Raw genomic sequence first — 20,211 nt, forward strand, 5'->3', positions numbered from 1 at the left:
CCGCCGATTCACCGAGTGAAATCGACGGGCGGTGGCGAGGCCGTCGAACCCATTTTAGTTGTGGTATGTGAAATAAGAGGATCGGAAGTTTCTCCTCTTTTTTCTGTTGTGAAAAAAACCCCTGCTTCCTTCCAGTTACGCAAGTGGCAGAGCGGTGTTCAAGGCCGTTTTCGTCATCCTTCGGACGGACCTCTTGTTTCGATTTCAAGCTGTCGACAAGCGTAATCCTGCATGTCGTGATATTTATGCTAAAATGCCATAACAAAGATTGTTGATCAACTATGGCTACAAGAATGCACCAGAAATGACTGTACGCTGTAAAATATCTTTAAAATAATCAATTTGACGGTGATGATTTTTTGTTTGCGACAGAAGTCATGTGATCAAAACAAGCCAGGAGCGATTTCCTGTGAAAGAGCAGCGGGATTTGCGAGAGGTTTGGAAAGGCTTTCACTGTTGCAAACTTTGCATTTGCTTTTGAATCTCAAGGCAGTTGTAATCTGTAGTTGTAGATGTTTAACACTAACAGCAATAACAGAAAGTACATTTAATGTGCGCTGGTGCAGATTACGAGTAGTTGCCTTCGTGAAATGTGATGCACAGTTCGAGTTCGAACTTGTCTGTCACTCTGTGGCTTAGTGACAGTGTACTTCAGTGATTGTTGTTTCCAAGACCGTATCAAGTGTGCACATAGTATTGAGGAGGGACTTTAGGCTAAGTTAAAACTATGTAAGTGTTTGGCAAACATGTAAGCCGTTCAATTCTGTGCTGTTCTGTTCCTTGTTAAGTCTGTACGACACAGTTTAAACAGTTTACAATCACTGTACATACGCGGTTACATGCACTTACACTGACCTGTGACCGGGTCACACGGCAGCCTACACACCGGGTACACACCAGTCTGTCGACATGTACACACCGTTGCAAGCACATACTCACTGTGTCTGTGAGCATGCTAGCATGCATACATACTGAGGCACACACACACATACACACACACACACTGCATAAGTATAATGTACACTAATCTTGCTCAGGCATTATTCAAATCCATGAATGCACACACTTGTGTAAACCCACTGTAAATCGCAGTGCTGGATTGAGTAACTAGGGAATATCGATCCTGTTAGGATTTGAAGACTGTCAGGGCCAAATGCAACAACTGTTGAAGACTGTCCGGATCAAACCTTGTACGTGTAACAGTGCATATGTGCACATCCTAGATACTGGGTCACAACTATGGGACATGGACACCAGGAAAAAAAGTAGGACTGAATTGAGTGAAATACTCTTTTTTAAGTGCAAAAGACATGCCTGTATCTTTTTCTGTCAAAGAGAGGACCTTTCATATCGGGGTTTCTTTAGAAATGACAATTAGACACATGCAGTACGCTCTATGTCGTGGGTTACATGGTTTCCACTTTAGGCTTCAATATCCCACAGGAAAGAACTTTAGCTCAGTTATTGCATGTGGCATGTGGACAACATTGATAAATAAATATGCAAACATGAAAGTTTGAAATTACAAGTTTCCATAAGTTAACTAGATCGAAGTAGAAAGTGGAAACCGTAACCCACGCAATTTCCAGGTGCAAAAGTTTTTCTTGTAGGTCAAATGTAGCAACTAGCCTTTTGGGCACCATTTTGGGTTTTAATACATGATAGAAAGATTTAAGTGAGCAAAAAGTTTTCGATCTGTGCTCACTGGGTTTATGTGTATAGAGATAATACTGTCGTGAGTTACATGGAAACCATAGTTTGTAATGTCTTTTATTTCCAAAGAAAAGAACTAAAACTTGATTATTGCAATTTGCATGTGGACAACATTGATAAATAAATATGCAAACATGAAAGTTTGAAATTACAAGTTTCCATAAGTTAACTAGATCGAAGTAGAAAGTGGAAACCGTAACCCACGCAATGTCCAGGCGCAAAAGTTTTTTTTGTAGGTCAAATGTAGCAACTAGCGTTTTGGGCACCCTTTTGGGTTTTAATACATGATAGAAAGATTTAAGTGAGCAAAAAGTTTTCGATCTGTGCTCACTGGGTTTATGTGTATAGAGATAATACTGTCGTGAGTTTCATGGAAACCATAGTTCGTAATGTCTTTTATTTCCAAAGAAAAGAACTAAAACTTGATTATTGCATGTGGACTACATAGATAAATAACTATGCATACATGAAAGTTTGAAATTTTCAAGTTTCCATAAGCGACAATCCTAAATGAGAGAATTAATCGATTGTCGATCGTGCGTTGCAGAAGAATCGAAAATTTCATAATGGCGCCGATCATGAGAACACATGTGCTGCTCAAACTTTGCACCAGATCAAGCTTTAATCAGCAAAATATCGCAAAATTCGTCGATGAATATATGCTACAATTGTCAAAAAAGATTTTACAGGTCTCAAACAGTGAAGATACAGCGTGGTCTGTCGTGAGTTACGTCTCAAAAACCGGAAACGAATACGATTGGGTGGATAAATTCTCATTGTCTATTCACATGACCGGGTCAAACGTCATGAATGGAACTTTCGACGGTGTTCCCGCGATCTCACAACGCGTGTGTGATAGGCAATGCGGGATTTGTCGTCTGCTGTGGCCATGCTTTCGTGGGTTACAGATGGAAACGAAACAAGGGTGGGGTACATTCAAGCGCGATTATAAGCTGAAATAAATTTGTTTCCTACCGTAGTGCTGTGTTTTGAAAACCTAAATGTTGTTGAAATAAATAAATAATGACTTTGAATAACTTTGAGGTTTCCTTTGTTCAGCAGATCGCATTTTTTGATGAAGTTGAAACCGGAAACGACGGTAACCCACGATTACGTGTTTTCTTTGCCGATCAAACTCCCAGAAGAAGAAAAATAGATGTAATTCTTGAGTGTGTATGTCGAGAATAATCCTTCAGCTGACCCATAAACATCACAATAAAATTCACAGAGCTTTATTCTCCATTATGTACAGCTGCAACACAGACTGGTGTATTTTTGTCCCAGTTTTAGGTGCTGTTTTGGGGGCATTTTGGCTAAAAATTAAATCGTTTAAAACCCACAGCAATGTTTGGAAACCCAAACTTGGTTGTTACAGTAAGTCAAATCCATCCCCTTTGACATCAAAGCATCCCCTTTGTCATCCATTGCTCAGAGATATTGTGACAGTCATTCAAAGTTGACAACCCATAGTATTTCCCAGTATCTAGGACGTGCACATATGATATCCATGATTTTAATATTCATCATAGAAAAAAATAACTTTTATCAAATTTATGCCAATAATACTCCTGTTAAGTTTTTCTTTAATATGAATTAATTGTCAAATATTTGTTTGTGTTGCTGATTGTCTCATCGTTAAGTTTTTGACTGTTCAACTTAGTGTAGAACTACACACCTGGTCAGCTAATGACAAGTTCAGAATGTCTACAATGTGTTATTGTTTCTGCCTGAATGATGAATCAGGGGGCGACTCAGAGAGACATTAGTTTTGGATGCTATGAGTGCTGTTTGTGGAATGTATTCAGAATTCTTAATGATTCTTTTCAAAAATGACAAGTTTAACTGATGGTACTTTTGTATTAAACTCAGTTCATCATGGCTTCTTTTTCAGTTTTCTGTTGTCCTGGTTTTCAAGAATCACAATGAATCTTGGCTGATATTGCTGTGACTTCATAGAGCTGTAAAGATGATGTCTGTAGCTCTTGACTTTGGCAACAACAAAGGTAATTTTAAACTTTCTTGGTTAATTATATCATCATAGTTATCCTGTGCTGATTCACTCTAAATTTTGTCAAGATACAAAATCTGTAATAATTTTGGGAGTTGTCACCAATTTGAGGCCAGGAATTTCTGGAGTTAACTTATAATAGACAGTGTTCGGAAATGACTGTCAGGAATTTTAAGCAGTGTGGCAGAGTAAGCGTCCCAGAGATCAAGGCAAATGTCAACACAGGGCCAAGCGACACACACAATGCCAGGCAGCTTATAATTGCAATCGTGACAGGCAACTTACTCTGATGTGTATATTATGCAGTGTGCGTTTGATATGATGCCCTTTCTTTTTGAAAATATATAAATTGAACTTCATGATTCGTTGCAGCAATGAACTTTAAGCTTGCAGTGTTTTGATGAGTATGTGTTTTGACTGAGGTCACAGGGGTTTGGCTTGATGCCACCAGAGTTTAGGAAAACACACCTAGCTTAGCAATCACTTCAAGCAATCAGCAGCGAATCATGGCTCCGATGTGCTGATTTTGGAAAGAAAATGGTTTACAGAGTGCATACTGCATTCCATACTCATCAGGGTTAGTTGTTCGTCACAATGGCAGGTCCAAGTTCCAACAAGTCAGCCAGCAGTCCGTTTGTCGCTTGTCCATGTGTTGACGCGTGCCTCAATGTCTGAGGTGCTTAGTCTGCCACACTGCTTGAAAATCCTAACAGAGTTATTTCCAAACATTGTCTATTGAAACAAAAAGTTAAAGATTGACGTATGTTGTGTACAGTACTCTTTCTTTACACTTTTAAGTTTTAGAACATATAGGGACTCTACAACCGTATGGTTTGACCTGCTGAACAAAATTGTGGTAAAGTCTTTTGTCGAAAGTTTAAGTTGTCTTCCTTTTAGCGGGGCATGGATTAATTGGGATATTGTTTTTTTAAAGTTTAGGTTGTGTTTTTTTTATCGTTATAAGATGTGAATTTGTAGTGGGGCATGGGTCCATTGGGATATATATATTGAGCTTGAAAATCGAGTTTGGTTTTGAACAGCTGCAAACGCTTATAATTGTACAGTGTTGTTCCCAGACAAAGGGAACAATAGGGCAGTTGGACCTTGATTGAAAATATGCATCTGTCAAAATGTCCTGAAAATAGCACAGAAAAATGTTGTGTCGAAAGACATCCCATGTGTCAAAGGTATGGACATTGGACCAGTCTGGTGTCCGCATAATGTGTCAGATAAAAAAACCAATGCATTAATGTCTGAAAACCGAGGCCTTGGAACAACACTGAATGTAATTTGTTAATATATATTTCAGGCAATGTAGGATACTTTTGTTTGTTTGCAGATGCAGATAACAGCCACATGTTTGCCCAGAACAAGGCCCTTCTTGCAGAGCTGAAACAATGCCAGGTTAACTATGACTTTTATTCGGTTCATGTTGTCTTTGGATCTGTGAAGTGAAGCCTTAAATTAATTGGGCGAAGTGGGCTTTGTGCAGGTTACTTTGCAAATCTGGCTGCACAAAGCTTTAGCTCTGAGTTTTGGGTAAAAAGACTTTGGGAAGTTTTTGCTAAGTCGACTTTGGGCTCACGAATGGACAGCCTGTATACACGGGATGTTGTGCACTTTTCAACTATCCTGACCTGACCTGACCTGACCCTGTAACCTGCCGGGGTCCTAGGGGCACTGCACTGACGAGCGCTGCACCAGCTGTCTCCACCTCTGCCGGTTGTGAGCGATGTTCTGGGTTGTCGCAAAACTATCCTATGCTTTAAAAAAAAATATATATATGTTTTTTTTGTTTTTTTTTCACAGATGTCATCATGACTAGCACTTCTGGACCAATAATTAAGTGACAGTGTTCAAATGTATTAATTTCATTTAAACACACAAACATATTGCACATAATAGCACTTACAAAACGACAGGCTGGAAAGCAAAGACAGACATGATTGCATACACGTGCACACATCACTTTGAGTTTCTGTTCAAGACCAACTGGCACCTGAATAACTAATACATGTAGTAATTGTATGTAACATGTATGTCTTTTATCATTTCAGGCTGACAAGGATTTTGTATGGTCGTTATGGAAGCGGCTACAAGTGTCCAATCCTGATGTCACTGAGGCTATTTCTCTCGTCATTCAAAGGTATGAAGTATTTGATAATTATACCTTGCATACGTTCGTACTTAATAATATATGCATGTTGTTTTCCTTTTTCGCCAACTTTTGTCCGGAATTTTATGTGCAATCAGTAAAACATGCTTATGCATAATGTTTGTATGTGTACCAACGTGTATGCTTTAACATCAATTCAAACAGAGCATCAGGCTAGAAGTTGACCACTTTGCTGCACTAACGCCAATTCAAACAGAACATCAGGCTAGATCGAAGTCAACCATTTTTGACTCACATGCGAAGCAAAAGTGAGTCTATGTACTCACCCGAGTCGTCCGTCCGTCCGTCCGTCCGTCCGGAAAACTTTAACGTTGGATATTTCTTGGACACTATTAAGTCTATCAACACCTGATGTGGCCTGATGGTGTATGGTTACAAGATCTCAAAAAACATGTGCGGCAACTTGACCTCACTTCAAGTTCAAGGTCACAGGGGCCGTAATTGTTGTCTTAAAAACGACCATTTTTCACATTTTTGCATTTTTTTCTGAAGTTATCAAGAATGGCAACCTTAGCTATGTATGCTATACAGGGCAATGTAAGCCCTATCTTTGGACACCAGTTTGGTTGACCTTGCTTCAAGGTCAAGGTCGCAAGGGTCCTTTAAAGTTGGATTGTATACATATTTTGAAGTGACCTTGACCCTGAACTATGGAAGATAACTGTTTCAAACTTAAAAATTATGTGAGGCACATGTTATGCTTTCATCATGAGACACATTTGGTCACATATGATCAAGGTCAAGGTCACTTTGACCCTTATGAAATGTGACCAAAATAAGGTAGTGAACCACTAAAAGTGACCATATCTCATGGTAGAAAGAGCCAATAAGCACCATTGTACTTCCTATGTCTTGAATTAACAGCTTTGTGTTGCATGACCTTGGATGACCTTGACCTTGGGTCAAGGTCACATGTATTTTGGTAGGAAAAATGTGTAAAGCAGTTCTTAGTGTATGATGTCATTGCTAGGTTTAGTTATTTGACCTTCACCCTGAAGGTCAAGGTCATGCAAAGGTCAAGGTCAAGCATGTGAGTCGTATGGGCTTTGCCCTTCTTGTTTTGTATTAACGCCAATTCAAACAGCATCAGGCTAGAAGTCGACCACTTTTTTTGCATTAACACCAATTCAAACAGAGCATCAGGCTAGAAGTAGACCAGCATATATGTTCTTGTACCATTTCTAATTTTTGTACTCGTTTCCTCTGATGATGACAGAGAGAAGGAGAAAGCTGAGGCCAAGGACCACAAGGTGTTGGAGATTCTGCAGGTCAAGGATGACCGCATTGAAGAACTGCAGAACATCGTCGCCAAGCAGTCCCAGGAAATCAGCGAACTGCTGGGAAGGTCAGTTGACAATGTACAACCATCCTGAACCATTACTTGCACTTCTGGACCAGTAATTTACTTTCAGTGCTCAAATTTATTAATTCCATTTTAACACACAAGCATACTGTAATGAATAAAAGACAGACAGAGGAAAGCAGATACAGAGACAGTGGAACCCCTCTTTAAGATCCCCCAATCAGGGGCTCACATCCATGAGAAGTGGCATAGGACAAATGACCTGGACAATGCAAAAGTGATAGGACATTTGTCCCGAACAAAACTAAATGAATAGGACCTTTTTTTTCTCGCAACAAAACGTACACTAACAGCATGGTTTTGTCTGCTTGGAGAGACACATCGCTTTGCAAAACATCCATAAAATAGCAAAATGAAACTACTGTAAATAGGAAAGTACTGACAATGTCCAGATCAAATGAAAGTATAATCGGACAATGACCACTTTGTGACAAAAACAATAGGACATATGTCCTTTTGCATGAAAAAATGTATACAACATTTAGAAATAAACATCCGTGTATGTCCGACGTGGATGTGAGCCCCTGCCCAATTAAAGACTCCCTCCCTTTAACACTTTGTACCCCCCCCCCTATTTTTACCAAGTTTTTTTTTTTAGCCGAGACCAGCTGTGCTGCAGCAGGTCACTCAGAATTGTAATGTAGTAACTGTTTAGATAAAAAGAAAACACAACAGTAACCAGGTTAGGTACGTTTATATCTATTAGTGTGGTTGCCATGTTGGATCCACGAGTGGATACGGGGCAGTAAGTAATATGGATATCAAAGTAAGTGATATTTTTCTACCAGGAAGCGACCCAAATTTCCTAGCAATAGAATAATGAAGTACTGTGGTACCTGCAATGAAAGGACACACTTGGGAACAGTCAAAAGTGTAATTTATAATGAAAGTCAAAATATAGAACAATGTAAATTATTGTAGTAACTGTGTAGAAACTGTGTATCAATGCGCTGGGATGCAGGTGTTAGATAAACGTTACAGGAAGCGACTGAAGCTAACAGTCTGAGCAGAATGCGGATATGTGCTGAATGAGAGCAGATGCAATGTGATTATGTGTGCACGGATATATCCGTACCTGGTCAGAAAGAGCCATATGAGTGGGTACGGATATATACGTACCTGGGAAACAATAAGTTAAAGACCCTGTTTTGCTCATAATCTCTGTTCATAACCTCTGTAAATTTACCCCCATTTTGAAATTCCCTCCTTTTCAAGACCTTATTTTCTCAGATTTTTCAAGGTATTAAAAAATTTTCCACTGTAACAAGATGAAGATAAAAAGAAAGGAACAAGGATGTTCCATATATGGTAGTCAGTCTTAAACTGAATTTATAATAAATTAGAGTGTATGATAAAATTATAGCATGTGATAAAAGTTATAGTGTATTACAACAGTAATGACAATGTCAAACACTTTATTGTCCATCAAAATGAATACAGTAATATGGAAAATTAAAACTTGTAGACTAGAGTCCGTCGGTGTATGCTATCCCAAAGAATAATAGTCTGAATTTCATGGAGGACATTTCCCAAAGACAACAGGTGTATTTCTGTTATGACCTGTTACATCCTTCTTACAAAGTTACATGTTCCTCTCCTGATACTGTCTAGGGTGAGAATTAAGTGTGGAGACACACAAGCACACCTGAATGTTATCTCAAACTTCAAATACAGATGCACACATGCACGCACACACATTTTTCTCATGGATGGTTTTGGCTAAAGCTTTATGTTTGCAGGGATCAAATGAATTAACAGGAAATAATTCATATATAGATTTTCTCTCTTGTTTGTAGGAAGGTAGATCTTCAGGAGAAATGTGAACGCATGCGAACAGAAACTGAACACCTCCAAGACCAACTAACAACACTGGAGCTCAAAGTAAGTGATATTTTTCTACCAGGTAGCGACCCAAATTTCCTAGCAGTAGAATGATGAAGTGCGGTGGTACCTGCGATGAAAGGACACCCTTGGGAACAGTCAAAGGTGTCCCTATATTGCAGGTGGCCTGTCATGACGAGTATTTATTTAAATCCAAATACAGATAAACTGCTAATTAAAGTTCAAACATTCAGAATAAAAAACAAAAACAAGAATGGTAGATTGTTGGAACATTTACTTATTGACAAAATGATTGTAACATTTTGTTTTGTCAATAATTAAACGTTTCAATTACCTACCATTCTTGTTTTTTTATTAAGTATATTTTGGGCAAGATATTAAAAATAGGGACAACAGTGGGTGTCCTTTGCTTTGAGGTGGCCTGTCATTTATGGGGCCTCACATCACAAGTACCACTGTAATGAGAATGAAAACAGAAATAAAACCTCAGCTTTCAGAGCAAGAATTGTGTGCATTCTCAGCGGTGTCATTATAGAGCTGACCTTCAGATTACTCAGTCACCTGGTCATTTTAAACGCAAACTCCGTCTCGTGTAAACAGTTCGACTCATCATCTCAGTGATGATAGCTGTTTATAGACAGACAGCTTGATAGACACGTATTTTTGTCAGAATACAATGCTCAGTATAAGTGCATGGAAGCATATTTATCTGTGTGTGTTTTTCTTTTGTTTGGTTTTGACGACAACGGATATGTATTTCAATATTAGCCCCATCATACACCCTCCTTCCTCCATTCCCCATACATTCCCAGCCACACACACATACAGACATGTACATAAACACACACACACACACACACACACACACACACACACACACACACACACACACACATGTGCAGGCATCAAGACTGCTCCACCTCTTCCCAACACACACACACAACCCCCCCCCCCTCCACACAACCTACCCCCCCCCCCTACCCCCTCCCCCGCAGTTACACAAATGGAAGCAGCAATAAAACAAACTTTATTCTTCGAAACAGAGATAGAGAGAAAAGCAGAAAAACAAAACATATACAACAAACAAATGCTGTCCCATTTCTGTCAAACCACTTAAAGCAGCAGCTTTCAACAAGTTGTCAATGGCGGATGTCGCCGGGCCATGCAATTTGTCGCGTGATAGGCGTCCTGCCGCGCAGCGCCGGGGTTCCAGAGCTGTGCGACAAATGTATCGCCGTCAAGAGGCCGTAAAGCTCCATCTGCGTCGTGCGGCAGGCGACAAGTAGCGTCACAACCAGGCATAAACGGGCCATTCTGATGCACCGTGTCACCGCTCGGCCACAACCCACGATCTGGAGCCGGTTCCATGAACTCGCGATGGTCACATTGACAGTCCACCGCTTCGTCACCCGACTGCAATTGTCCGAACGCGGTGCTTGGGGAGAGAGGGCAGCACTGTAGTCTGGTTACTCCCCGTGCGAACAGGCACAGTCGGCTGAGTTAATTTTTTCTCATGAAACCCGATTTTGTCGGATTACTGCATTTCACTTGTTAAATAGCATTTGACAGACTGTGTTGCTGGGGCATGGAACCGGCCCCTGTCCTTCTTTCTCTGTCACCAGCCTTCGCCGCTGAGACCCTGGGATTTTTCTCAAACTTTGCTCCGCGTTGGTGTCGCCGACTATAGCTCTTCTCTCTGACACACTTTACTAGTTTTTGAAGTTTTTGTCAGACTCTTGCAAGAAACTTTCTTGTTCACCGCTGCTGCTCATCTCTCTCGCCCTCTCTTTTGCTCACACAACATTCACCACCACCCAGACTTGTTGATTTATACGATTTCGCCGTATTTTGTACGCCAAGTTTCCTAGAATACGATAAATACGCTGGTTGATAAGAAAGAACGACGATTAAAAAAATAAAATACGTTTTTTATTTATTGCGTCTCTAAGCTGAATGTGGGTTGTGGCGGACGCGATTGGTCATGGATAAAATCCGGTTTGCTTCGGTTAGCGCTTACGATTGGTCTATATTTTGTCACATGATAAACAAGCATGTCTACCTGGTAAGAAAATACACTCAATATTTAGAAAATACACTAAGTTTCTGTGGAAAATACACTAACAGTTACTGTTCCAATTAGGTTAACAGGTCTGATCACCGCCACCGTCCCGTCTTCTGTGTCTGTTGCTAACCGTGGACCCGTTCACCCCCTGTTCTTTTGACGTCTCATCGTATCTGTCAATGATGTAACTCCAACGTATACTTCTCCCGTTTTTCACCTATCCCGAGCTTGGCCAATTTGTCCAAAGAGGACATTAAAATCATAGAAGTCAGTCATCCCCCTTTTTCTCGGTGTGTGTGTGTCTCTCTGACCGCCTTTATTCCTTTCGGTCCGTCTGGCTTTCTCTTTGTCTGTCTGTCTGTCTGTCTCTCTCTGTCTCTCTCTGTCTCTCTCTCTCTCTCTCTGTCTCTCTCTCTCTCTCTGTGTCTCTCTCTCTCTGTGTCTCTCTCTGTCTCTCTCTCTGTCTCTCTCTCTCTGTCTCTCTCTCTCTCTGTCTGTCTGTCTCTCTCTCTCTCTCTCTCTCTCTCTCTCTCTCTCTCTCTCTCTCTCTCTGTCTGTTTTTCTGTCTCTCCCCACGTTGCCTTCGCTTTCCCTCCTCGTGTGACTGCAACCCCATCATCTTCTCTTTTACCCCCCTCCCACCCCACCCCACCCTCTCTGCCTATATCCCAGCAATCCCAACTCGTCGTCACCCCGCACTCATTCCATTCCAGCAGTGAGTATTCTATATCTCGTCTCAGGTTGTCACTGTGACAGGAGACAAATCGTTACGCCTGCAACACAGTTTCCAAATGTTCCAGAGTCCCTCCCCCCCCCCTCTCTCTCTCTTTCTCTCTCTCTCTCTCTCTCTGTCTTCTTTTCACCTCTCTCCTCCTCCGTCTTTCTCTGTGTGTTTTCTTTTTCTCTCTCTCTCTCTCTCTTTCTCTCTCTCTCTAATGTGAACCGTTTGTTCACACCCCTTCATAAGGGGCTATGGCCTATTGAATAAACTATCTGCGTCTGCGTCTGCGTCTCTCTCTCTCTCTTTTTCTCTCTCTCGCTTTGTCTTCTCTTAGCCTCTCTCTCTCCTTCCTTCCTCCCCCCCCTCTCACTCTCTCTCACTCTCTTTGTCTTTTCTTTGTCAATCTCTGTCTCTCTGTGTGTCTCTGTCTCCGTCTTCTCTCTCTCCCTCTCTCTTTGTCATCTCTTATCCTCTCACTCTCTCTCACTCTCTATGTCTTCTCTTTGCCTATCTCTGTCTCTCTGTGTGTCTCTGTCTCCGTCTTTTCTCTCTCTCTCTCTCTCTCTCTCTCTCTTTCTCTCTTTCTCTCTCTCTCTCTCTCTCTGCCTTCTTGCTCTCTCTCCTTCTCTCCCCTCTCCTCTCTCTCCCCTCTCCTCTCTCTCCCCTCTCCTCTCTCTCCCCTCTCCTCTCTCTTCCCCCTCTCCTCTCTCTTAATTCCCCCTCTCTTTTCTGTTCTCTTCGCTGTGCTTCGCTAGGATTGCTTGCCCCTGGATCTTTTGATGAGCGGCGAAGCGGCAAGCGGCCGTGGGGCTGTTACTGATGCTAATCTCATTTGTTGATGATTAATTAAGGGCGTTGGGGACAGGAACGAACCCTCCTGCCCCCTCTCTCTCCCCATATCCTCACCCCTCCAACACTAACACCTCCTCTTCTCTCTCCCCATGCTATCCCCCTCTCCCGTCAGATAATGGAGACATTTTGGGTGTCCTGGCAGGGTTGACCCGAGAAGAGTGTGTCTTTTTTTGTTATATTATTATTATTCTGTGATGAAAGGGATAACGGGATAATATAATGCGTGATGATGTAATAATGGCCATCTTTGGATCCGCGATGACAAAATGATGGAATTTGGATGCGATGACATAATGATGCAACCTTGCTGCGATGACATTATGATGACTTTCCGAGTGTGATGACGTAACAAGGGCAGTTACGGTGGATGCCCCTTCCCTTCCCAGTTCCTGTAAATATTGTGTTGATTTCGGAGATAAACATGTTTTTTTGAAAGTGCCGTAAATAGGATAACGCTTATGACGTTATCAGGGAATCCTGTCAGTGTATTGCGATGTTCTGTCCATTTTAACTCGGTAACTGGACACAATTCAAGGATGTGGGGAAAGCTTTGTTATCTGTTCCATTAACCTTTTACTTTTTTTTTCTCACGGCACGTAGATTTAAAACATGTTAGTCACCAATGGTCAATGTTTTACGTTTTGTATTATGCGTTGGCGAGAAAGCTGATTTTAAATACCCTTATTTGAGACCAACCGCAGAGTTGTCAGTGTGTGTCTTTAGTCCTAACGACGGTAGAAGATCACTCACTCAAAACCCAAAAGCAGTCGAACCGCAAAGGATGATGACGGCGAGAAACGAAGGCAAGTTAGGACCGTCATAGCAGGCAATTCAATTATTCATAATGGCGCGGGGCATGGAGTGGGGGAGGGTTGATTTGTGACCTACAATGTCGCCTGTCACGCTGGCGTCTTGGCCTTTGGACCACACGGCCTCCTCCAACGGTCGATGGCCGGGAGGAAGATTAATTCATACATTAGTGATGCCAGGCACAGGTCGTCGCTTCTCCGCCGTGTCTTGTCTTTTCAGTGAGGGACTCGGTGGCTTGGCTTGTCTTGCTTGTGGTGACGTCTTTATCTTGCACGATGTCCTTGATGACGCGTGTATTGTCCCCCATGCCTTTGAAGTCCAAGTTTTGTATTTTAAGACGTGTCGAAGGCAATTTTTCATTTCAATATTTTCATTTTAATGGACACAAAATAAAGTGTTTTTATTATGCTTTATGTTTAAGTCGTGTTTTTTTTGTGCGCTGTGCGGGGGCTAGTACTCGTTTCAGAACAAAAGGGAGAAGGGTGTTTTGACACGATGTTAGCTAATGTTAACAAGAAAGTTTAAGTTTTAATAAAACAAGATTTGTTTTGAGATTACACTCAGAAGAAATTGAAAAAGACACAATCGTCGTCATGACTATCATCGTCACATTCGTAAGTGTGTCGTCATGGTCACAAACATTTTCGTCATGACGACCGTCGCTATCTTCGTCGTTCTCATCTTGATACATTGGGCTCAATTCGGAGTGCCAGCAGTCCGGTCCTGCTCCCTTCTCTGTCCTTTCTTCTGCCCCGATCACCACGTCTGACAGATTTGTGTCCCTCCATAGACAGGACGCTGCGACTAAATCGATCTTCAAACAAACCGTTCCAATCGCCCAAACCCTCGCCGTCCCCTCCAGCCTCTAACTTCTTCTGCCTCCACTTCTACAAGCTCTTCCCTTTTCTCCTGGCGGTCAAACGGCCAAAACGGCAAAAGCAGGCTATTCTGAAGGCGTGGTGCGTCCCTGTCCCCCTTTCTCTGTGTCCCCCGTGATAATCAATCCATGATTCATAAGTTGTGCAATTTGCTGTATTTTTTTTTATTGCACAGAGAGAGGGTCCCATCAGAGGCTCGCGCTTGCTCTTCTGTCCCCCTCCCTCTCTTTTTCTTACAAAAAACAACCACCCTCTCTCTCTCTCTCTCTTTCTCTCTCTCTCTCTCTCTCTCTCTCTCTTTATCTGTCTGTCTTTTATCTTTCTCTCTCTCTCTCTCATTTCACACACCGCCCCCCCCCCCCCCCCCCCATTCCCAGCTCTCGCTCTCTCTACTTCTGTCTGTCTTTCTTCGCAGCGTTTCCCCGCAGCCCGTGTGTCCTGCAATCTTCTCTGTCTCCTGGACACTCTGTCTGCCTTTCTGTTTGTCTGTTTGTCTCTCTCTCTCTCTCTCTCTCTCTTTCTCTCTCTCTCTCTCTCTTCTCCTCTCTCCCTTCTCTCTCTCTCCTCTCTCTTCTCTCTCTCTCTCTCTCTCTCTCTCTCCTCTCTCTCTCTCTCTCTCTCTCTCTCTCTCTCTCTCTCTCTCTCTCTCTTGCCCCCTCCCCCTCTCTCCCTTGCTGCCTCCTCCTCCTCCTCCCCCAGTTCTCTGTCTGTTTTCCTCGCGTCCCGGGTGTCTCATGCAATCTTGGCTCTCGCTTGTCTCTCGGTCCTTGTTGCTCCATACGCCCAGAAAACGGTGCTCGGTATTGATGGCTTAGGGAGGCCGCTTTGGTGGCAAGTCGTCCGAATTAATATAGTTGACATTCGACATCCACCACCGGTGGGGATGGGATGAAGAGTTCTGGGTAGTAACTTGAAGGGGGTGGGTGCGGGGTGAGGGTGGGTGTTGGTTGTGTGACGAAGATTATATCGGGTTGATACTGTATGGATTCGACTTGGTGTCAGGTCATTCGAAGTGTTGGGTTTTCAACGGACTTTTGATGCGTGTCCAGAAAGAGTTTGTTAATTGATTGATTGATTCATTGATTGGCTTTTTATTTATTTATTTTATTTTATTTATTCATTTATATATTTATTTATTTGTTGATTGAATGAATCTTTTACGGAAAGATTATTTGTATTCAGCGAGATAGTTGGTTATATATATTATAAGAATCGTATTTGTAAGTAGATTTAATTAAATGAAATGATGTTTTAGTATTCCGTTTGTCTTCATGTTTATGCGGCACCAATTTAATTTCTCAGATTGAGAAAATAAAGTTAATTTTATTTGATTTGATTTGATTTGATTGAAGAGTAAACGTATTCAGACGAAAAAAACATGCCCTTCTGGCGTTGTGTTGATGTGGAATATTTCTTTTGTTTGATTGTTAGATATTCACGGTCCGAATACCTAAATAACTGCAGTGTGAATACAAGAATTACTCAAATATGAAAGTACGGTTTGGGATGGGGTTGGTGTTAGTGTATTATGGACATACAAAATAATGAGTATGCGATAGAGATAACATATCACGATCAGCTTGTTGTATGTGCCGATTTGTCTTCTGGTGGTAGGACACTTGATTCAAGACTTATTTTACAACAAGCAATTAGTGTACAAGACACGACTGACTGAATGTACTACGGACAACGATCGAAAACAAGTTCGATCTTGATTGATTGGTTGATTTATTGATTTATTGACATTTAATATATTTATTTCTTGATTAATTGATTGATTAATGATTGCTATTTGATTTATATATTCATTTATTTTCGAGTAAGTCGGTTTTCCTGTTAAATATTGTTCCATCGGAGCCAGAGAAGCCATGAGTCAAGTTCCAGAAGCTTAAAAAAAAATATCCGCTCGAATATCTTCATTTTCTGTATGAACTCACCCCATAACTCAGTTACAGCCAACGCTTTTCTTTCGAATGAAATCGAAACACGAAGTAAGCGTAAATATTTTTGGTGACGGCCTGTCAGAATCGATATCATGACTGGGCTGCGAAGAGTCGCATTGGGCTGGGACACGAGAGTTTTTTTCTTTCCTTTTGGCTGGGACATTCTATCTGAGAAGATTGGAAAAGCCGAGAAGCTCTCCATTTCATTGGGTCCCCTCTATGCCTTGAGTTGTTCTATCTCTGTCCGTGTTTCGCTCTTTTTTTTTTACTCCGTCGCTGTCTGTCTCCTTCTCTGTCTCCTCTTACACTGTGATTCTGTTTGTTTTTGTCTGTCCATCTTAAATGTTTTCAGATGAATCCCTCAGAGTATTTTTTTCTGTTTCCCTACTTCACCCGTTGTCTGTCATTTTATTAGATATCTGTTATCTTTGTTGGATGTCTCATTCTGTTTTTCTTCGTTTCTGTTCGTCTCAGCCTCTCTGTGAGTCGCTCTGTTCCTCGTTCTATCTGTTCGGACCACTCCTCTTCCTATTCCTCCTCTGCTTCTTTTCTTCGTCCCCCCCCCCCCCCTCCTTCCTCTTTATCCTCTCCTTGCTCCCCCTTCTACTCGGCCATAGTATGGTATGGGACATACCATTTACGCATTTGAAAACCGAAAACTCTCTCTCTCTCTCTCTCTCTCTCTCTCTCTCTCTTCTCTCTCTCTCTCTCTCTCTCTCTCTCTCTCTCTCTCTCTCTCTCTCTCTCCCTCTCTCCCCTATCTCTCCTCTCTCTTTCTCTCTCTCCTCTCTCTTTCTCGAGTCTCTCTTACTCTTGTCTCTCTTACTCTTTAGCGCTCTCTCTCTTCCCATACTCACCCTCACCCCCACTCTTTCTTGGGATATTTTTGCCATCCTCTTGAATGAGTTATTTCTCTCCGGTACATTCCTCTTTCGCTCCGTCCTCATCTCGGGTCTTACTTGTCCTCTTCCCCTCCCGTCTGAGCTGCGCGTTTTGACTGTCCCTGACTTTCTCAAGCTCCGTCTGTGTCGCGGTGTGTTTCTTAGGCTCGGATTGCCACTGTATGCTGTCTTTGGGCCTCTCCAGTCCCTGGTGCTGTGTCCAAGCCACGGGGCGCTGCACCAGGGTCTGGAAATGTGATGAAAGACGATCCTAGCTGGTACCTCTTCCTCCCCTTCATTCCTCCAAGTCCCACGCATCCATCCCCCCCCTCCCCCCCCCTCCCCCTCCCGCAGTCTTTTTCGTTCCACATCCATACATTGGTACACTGGTCCCCAATCTGGTCCCGTCCTGCATTTTAATTCGTCTGTCCGTTTGTTTCTTATTTCACGCCGGCTCCCCTTTGTGTCTCGCCCTGTCCCACCGCCCACACTTTCGTTCACTTGTCCCCTCTCTGGCCCTGTCCTTGGTACACTTGTTCCCTCTCTGGTCCTGTCCTTGGTGCACTTGTCCCCTCTCTGATCCCGTCCTTGGTACACTTGTCCCCTCTCTGGTCCCGTCCTTGGTCCACTTGTCCCCTCTCTGGTCCTGTCCTTGGTACACTTGTCCCCTCTCTGGTCCCGTTCTTGGTACACTTGTCCCCTCTCTGGTCCTGTCCTTGGTACACTTGTCCCCTCTCTGATCCCGTCCTTGGTCCACTTGTCCCCTCTCTGATCCCGTCCATGGTACACTTGTACCCTCTCTGGTCCCGTCCTTGGTACACTTGTTCCCTCACTGGTCCTGCCCTTGGTACACTTGTTCCCTCTCTGGTCCTGTCCTTGGTGCACTTGTCCCCTCTCTGATCCCGTCCTTGGTACACTTTTCCCCTCTCTGGTCCTGTCCTTGGTACACTTGTCCCCTCTCTGGTCCTGTCCTTGGTACACTTGTCCCCTCTCTGATCCCGTCCTTGGTCCACTTGTCCCCTCTCTGATCCCGTCCTTGGTACACTTGTCCCCTCTCTGGTCCCGTCCTTGGTACACTTGTCCCCTCTCTGGTCTTGTCCTTGGTACACTTAATTGTCCCCTCTCTGGTTACGTCCTTGGTACCCTTGTCCCCTCTCTGGTCTTGTCCTTGGTACACTTAATTGTCCCCTCTCTGGTTACGTCCTTGGTACACTTGTCCCCTCTCGCTGGTCCCGTCCTTGGTACACTTGTCCCCTCTCTGGTCCTGTCCTTGGTACACTTGTCTCCTCTCTGGTCCCGTCCTTGGTACACTTGTCCCCTCTCTGGTCCTGTCCTTGGTACACTTGTCCCCTCTCTGGTCCCGTCCTTGGTACACTTGACCCCTCTCTGGTCCTGTCCTTGGTACACTTGTCCCCTCTCTGGTCCCGTCCTTGGTACACTTGACCCCTCTCTGGTCCTGTCCTTGGTACACTTGTCCCCTCTCTGGTCCCGTCCTTGGTACACTTGACCCCTCTCTGGTCCCGTCCTTGGTACACTTATCCCCTCTCTGGTCCCGTCCTTGGTACACTTGACCCCTCTCTGGTCCCGTCCTTGGTACACTTGTCCCCTCTCTGGTCCTGTCCTTGGTACACTTGTCCCCTCTCTGGTCCCGTCCTTGGTACACTTGACCCCTCTCTGGTCCTGTCCTTGGTACACTTGTCCCCTCTCTGGTCCTGTCCTTGGTACACTTGTCCCCTCTCTGATCCCGTCCTTGGTACACTTGTCCCCTCTCTGGTCCTGTCCTTGGTACACTTGTCCCCTCTCTGGTCCCGTCCTTGGTACACTTGACCCCTCTCTGGTCCTGTCCTTGGTACACTTGTCCCCTCTCTGGTCCTGTCCTTGGTACACTTGTCCCCTCTCTGGTCCTGTCCTTGGTACACTTGTCCCCTCTCTGATCCCGTCCTTGGTCCACTTGTTCCCTCTCTGGTCCCGTCCTGCCTTTTGTCTCTTCTGTCCCAAATTTATAATTTCTCGTGTGTATGTGTGTGTCAGTGTGTACGCGCCTTGCGTGGCTTTGTCTCCAGACTGATTCCATCTCCTGTCTCACGAGAGCCAGAAAAAGAGCCCAGAGACCCATAGCGATGGGAGGCGACGAGCAATCACCAGTTTTATTGTCGTGTTCTGCCAAGAAATGTCATTCTCATGGTCCGATAAGCTGTGGTCATGACGCGTAGGATACACGCATCGTCTTGGACTCTAGCACAGCTACTTTGTTGTACGTCTACGATGTAGTGAACATGGGGAAATAAGGATGCTGATTTTGGTTGACGAAGAGAGAGGGAGAGGGAGAGGGGGATGGGGAGGGACAGAGGGAGAGAGAGAGAGAGAGAGAGAGAGAGAGAGAGAGAGAGAGAGAGAGAGAGAGAGAGAGAGAGAGAGAGAGAGAGAGAGAGAGAGAGAGAGAGAGAGAGAGAGAGTACTGTGGATGATGTTTTGTTCGTCGTACTGTGGGTGCTCATTTGCTTTACCAGTCAAGTGCAAATACAGACTTTCAGGTGCGCACGTGCTTTTTTGATCAGTCCAGTTGTGTGAAAAGGTGTCAACGACCGATTACCCTCAAAACCTGCACCTATAGTCACAGTCATTACCCACACTGACATGCACGCATACACACACGCGTACGTATTTCCGTTTGTCCACATCTCATAACGCCAAATGTCATCACTGTGACATCACATAACGCCGCAGAGCTAGACACTGATGCGGGTATGCAGTAAGGAACAGTTAACAAAACAGGTCAGCAACAGCAATAACCCAAACTTTCCTGTACATGTGCACATCAACTGTAAATGTCAACTGCTAAAAAAAAACACAATGTCGGCATTTGCAACCGCTATCCCCTCCTGCTGTGTCCAAGCCCTCAAACGCTGCAACCAGTCACGGACCATAAAACCAATTTCACGGGCCAGCGACAAAGAGGGGT

At 43.5% G+C, this 20,211-nt stretch overlaps 1 protein-coding gene across 2 annotated transcripts in view; it reads left to right on the top strand.

The window, feature by feature from the left end:
• The first annotated feature begins 359 nt into the window (after positions 1–359).
• LOC138976647 (centlein-like) overlaps positions 360–20,211 on the top strand; it is a 104,419-nt gene continuing 84,567 nt past the window's right edge. The window contains exons 1-6 of one of the 2 annotated variants that reach the window (XM_070349524.1): positions 360–436; positions 3,605–3,716; positions 5,061–5,125; positions 5,779–5,867; positions 7,114–7,242; positions 9,057–9,141. In XM_070349524.1, the coding sequence (XP_070205625.1) occupies positions 3,680–3,716; positions 5,061–5,125; positions 5,779–5,867; positions 7,114–7,242; positions 9,057–9,141 (405 nt within the window). In that variant the 5' untranslated portion in view covers positions 360–436; positions 3,605–3,679. Of the gene's footprint in view, positions 437–490; positions 730–3,604; positions 3,717–5,060; positions 5,126–5,778; positions 5,868–7,113; positions 7,243–9,056; positions 9,142–20,211 lie in introns of those variants that run through there. The other variant, XM_070349529.1, reaches the window with a different exon arrangement.

This window comes from Littorina saxatilis, linkage group LG1 (assembly GCF_037325665.1).
Source record: "Littorina saxatilis isolate snail1 linkage group LG1, US_GU_Lsax_2.0, whole genome shotgun sequence".
Classification (NCBI taxonomy): Eukaryota; Metazoa; Mollusca; class Gastropoda; order Littorinimorpha; family Littorinidae; genus Littorina; species Littorina saxatilis.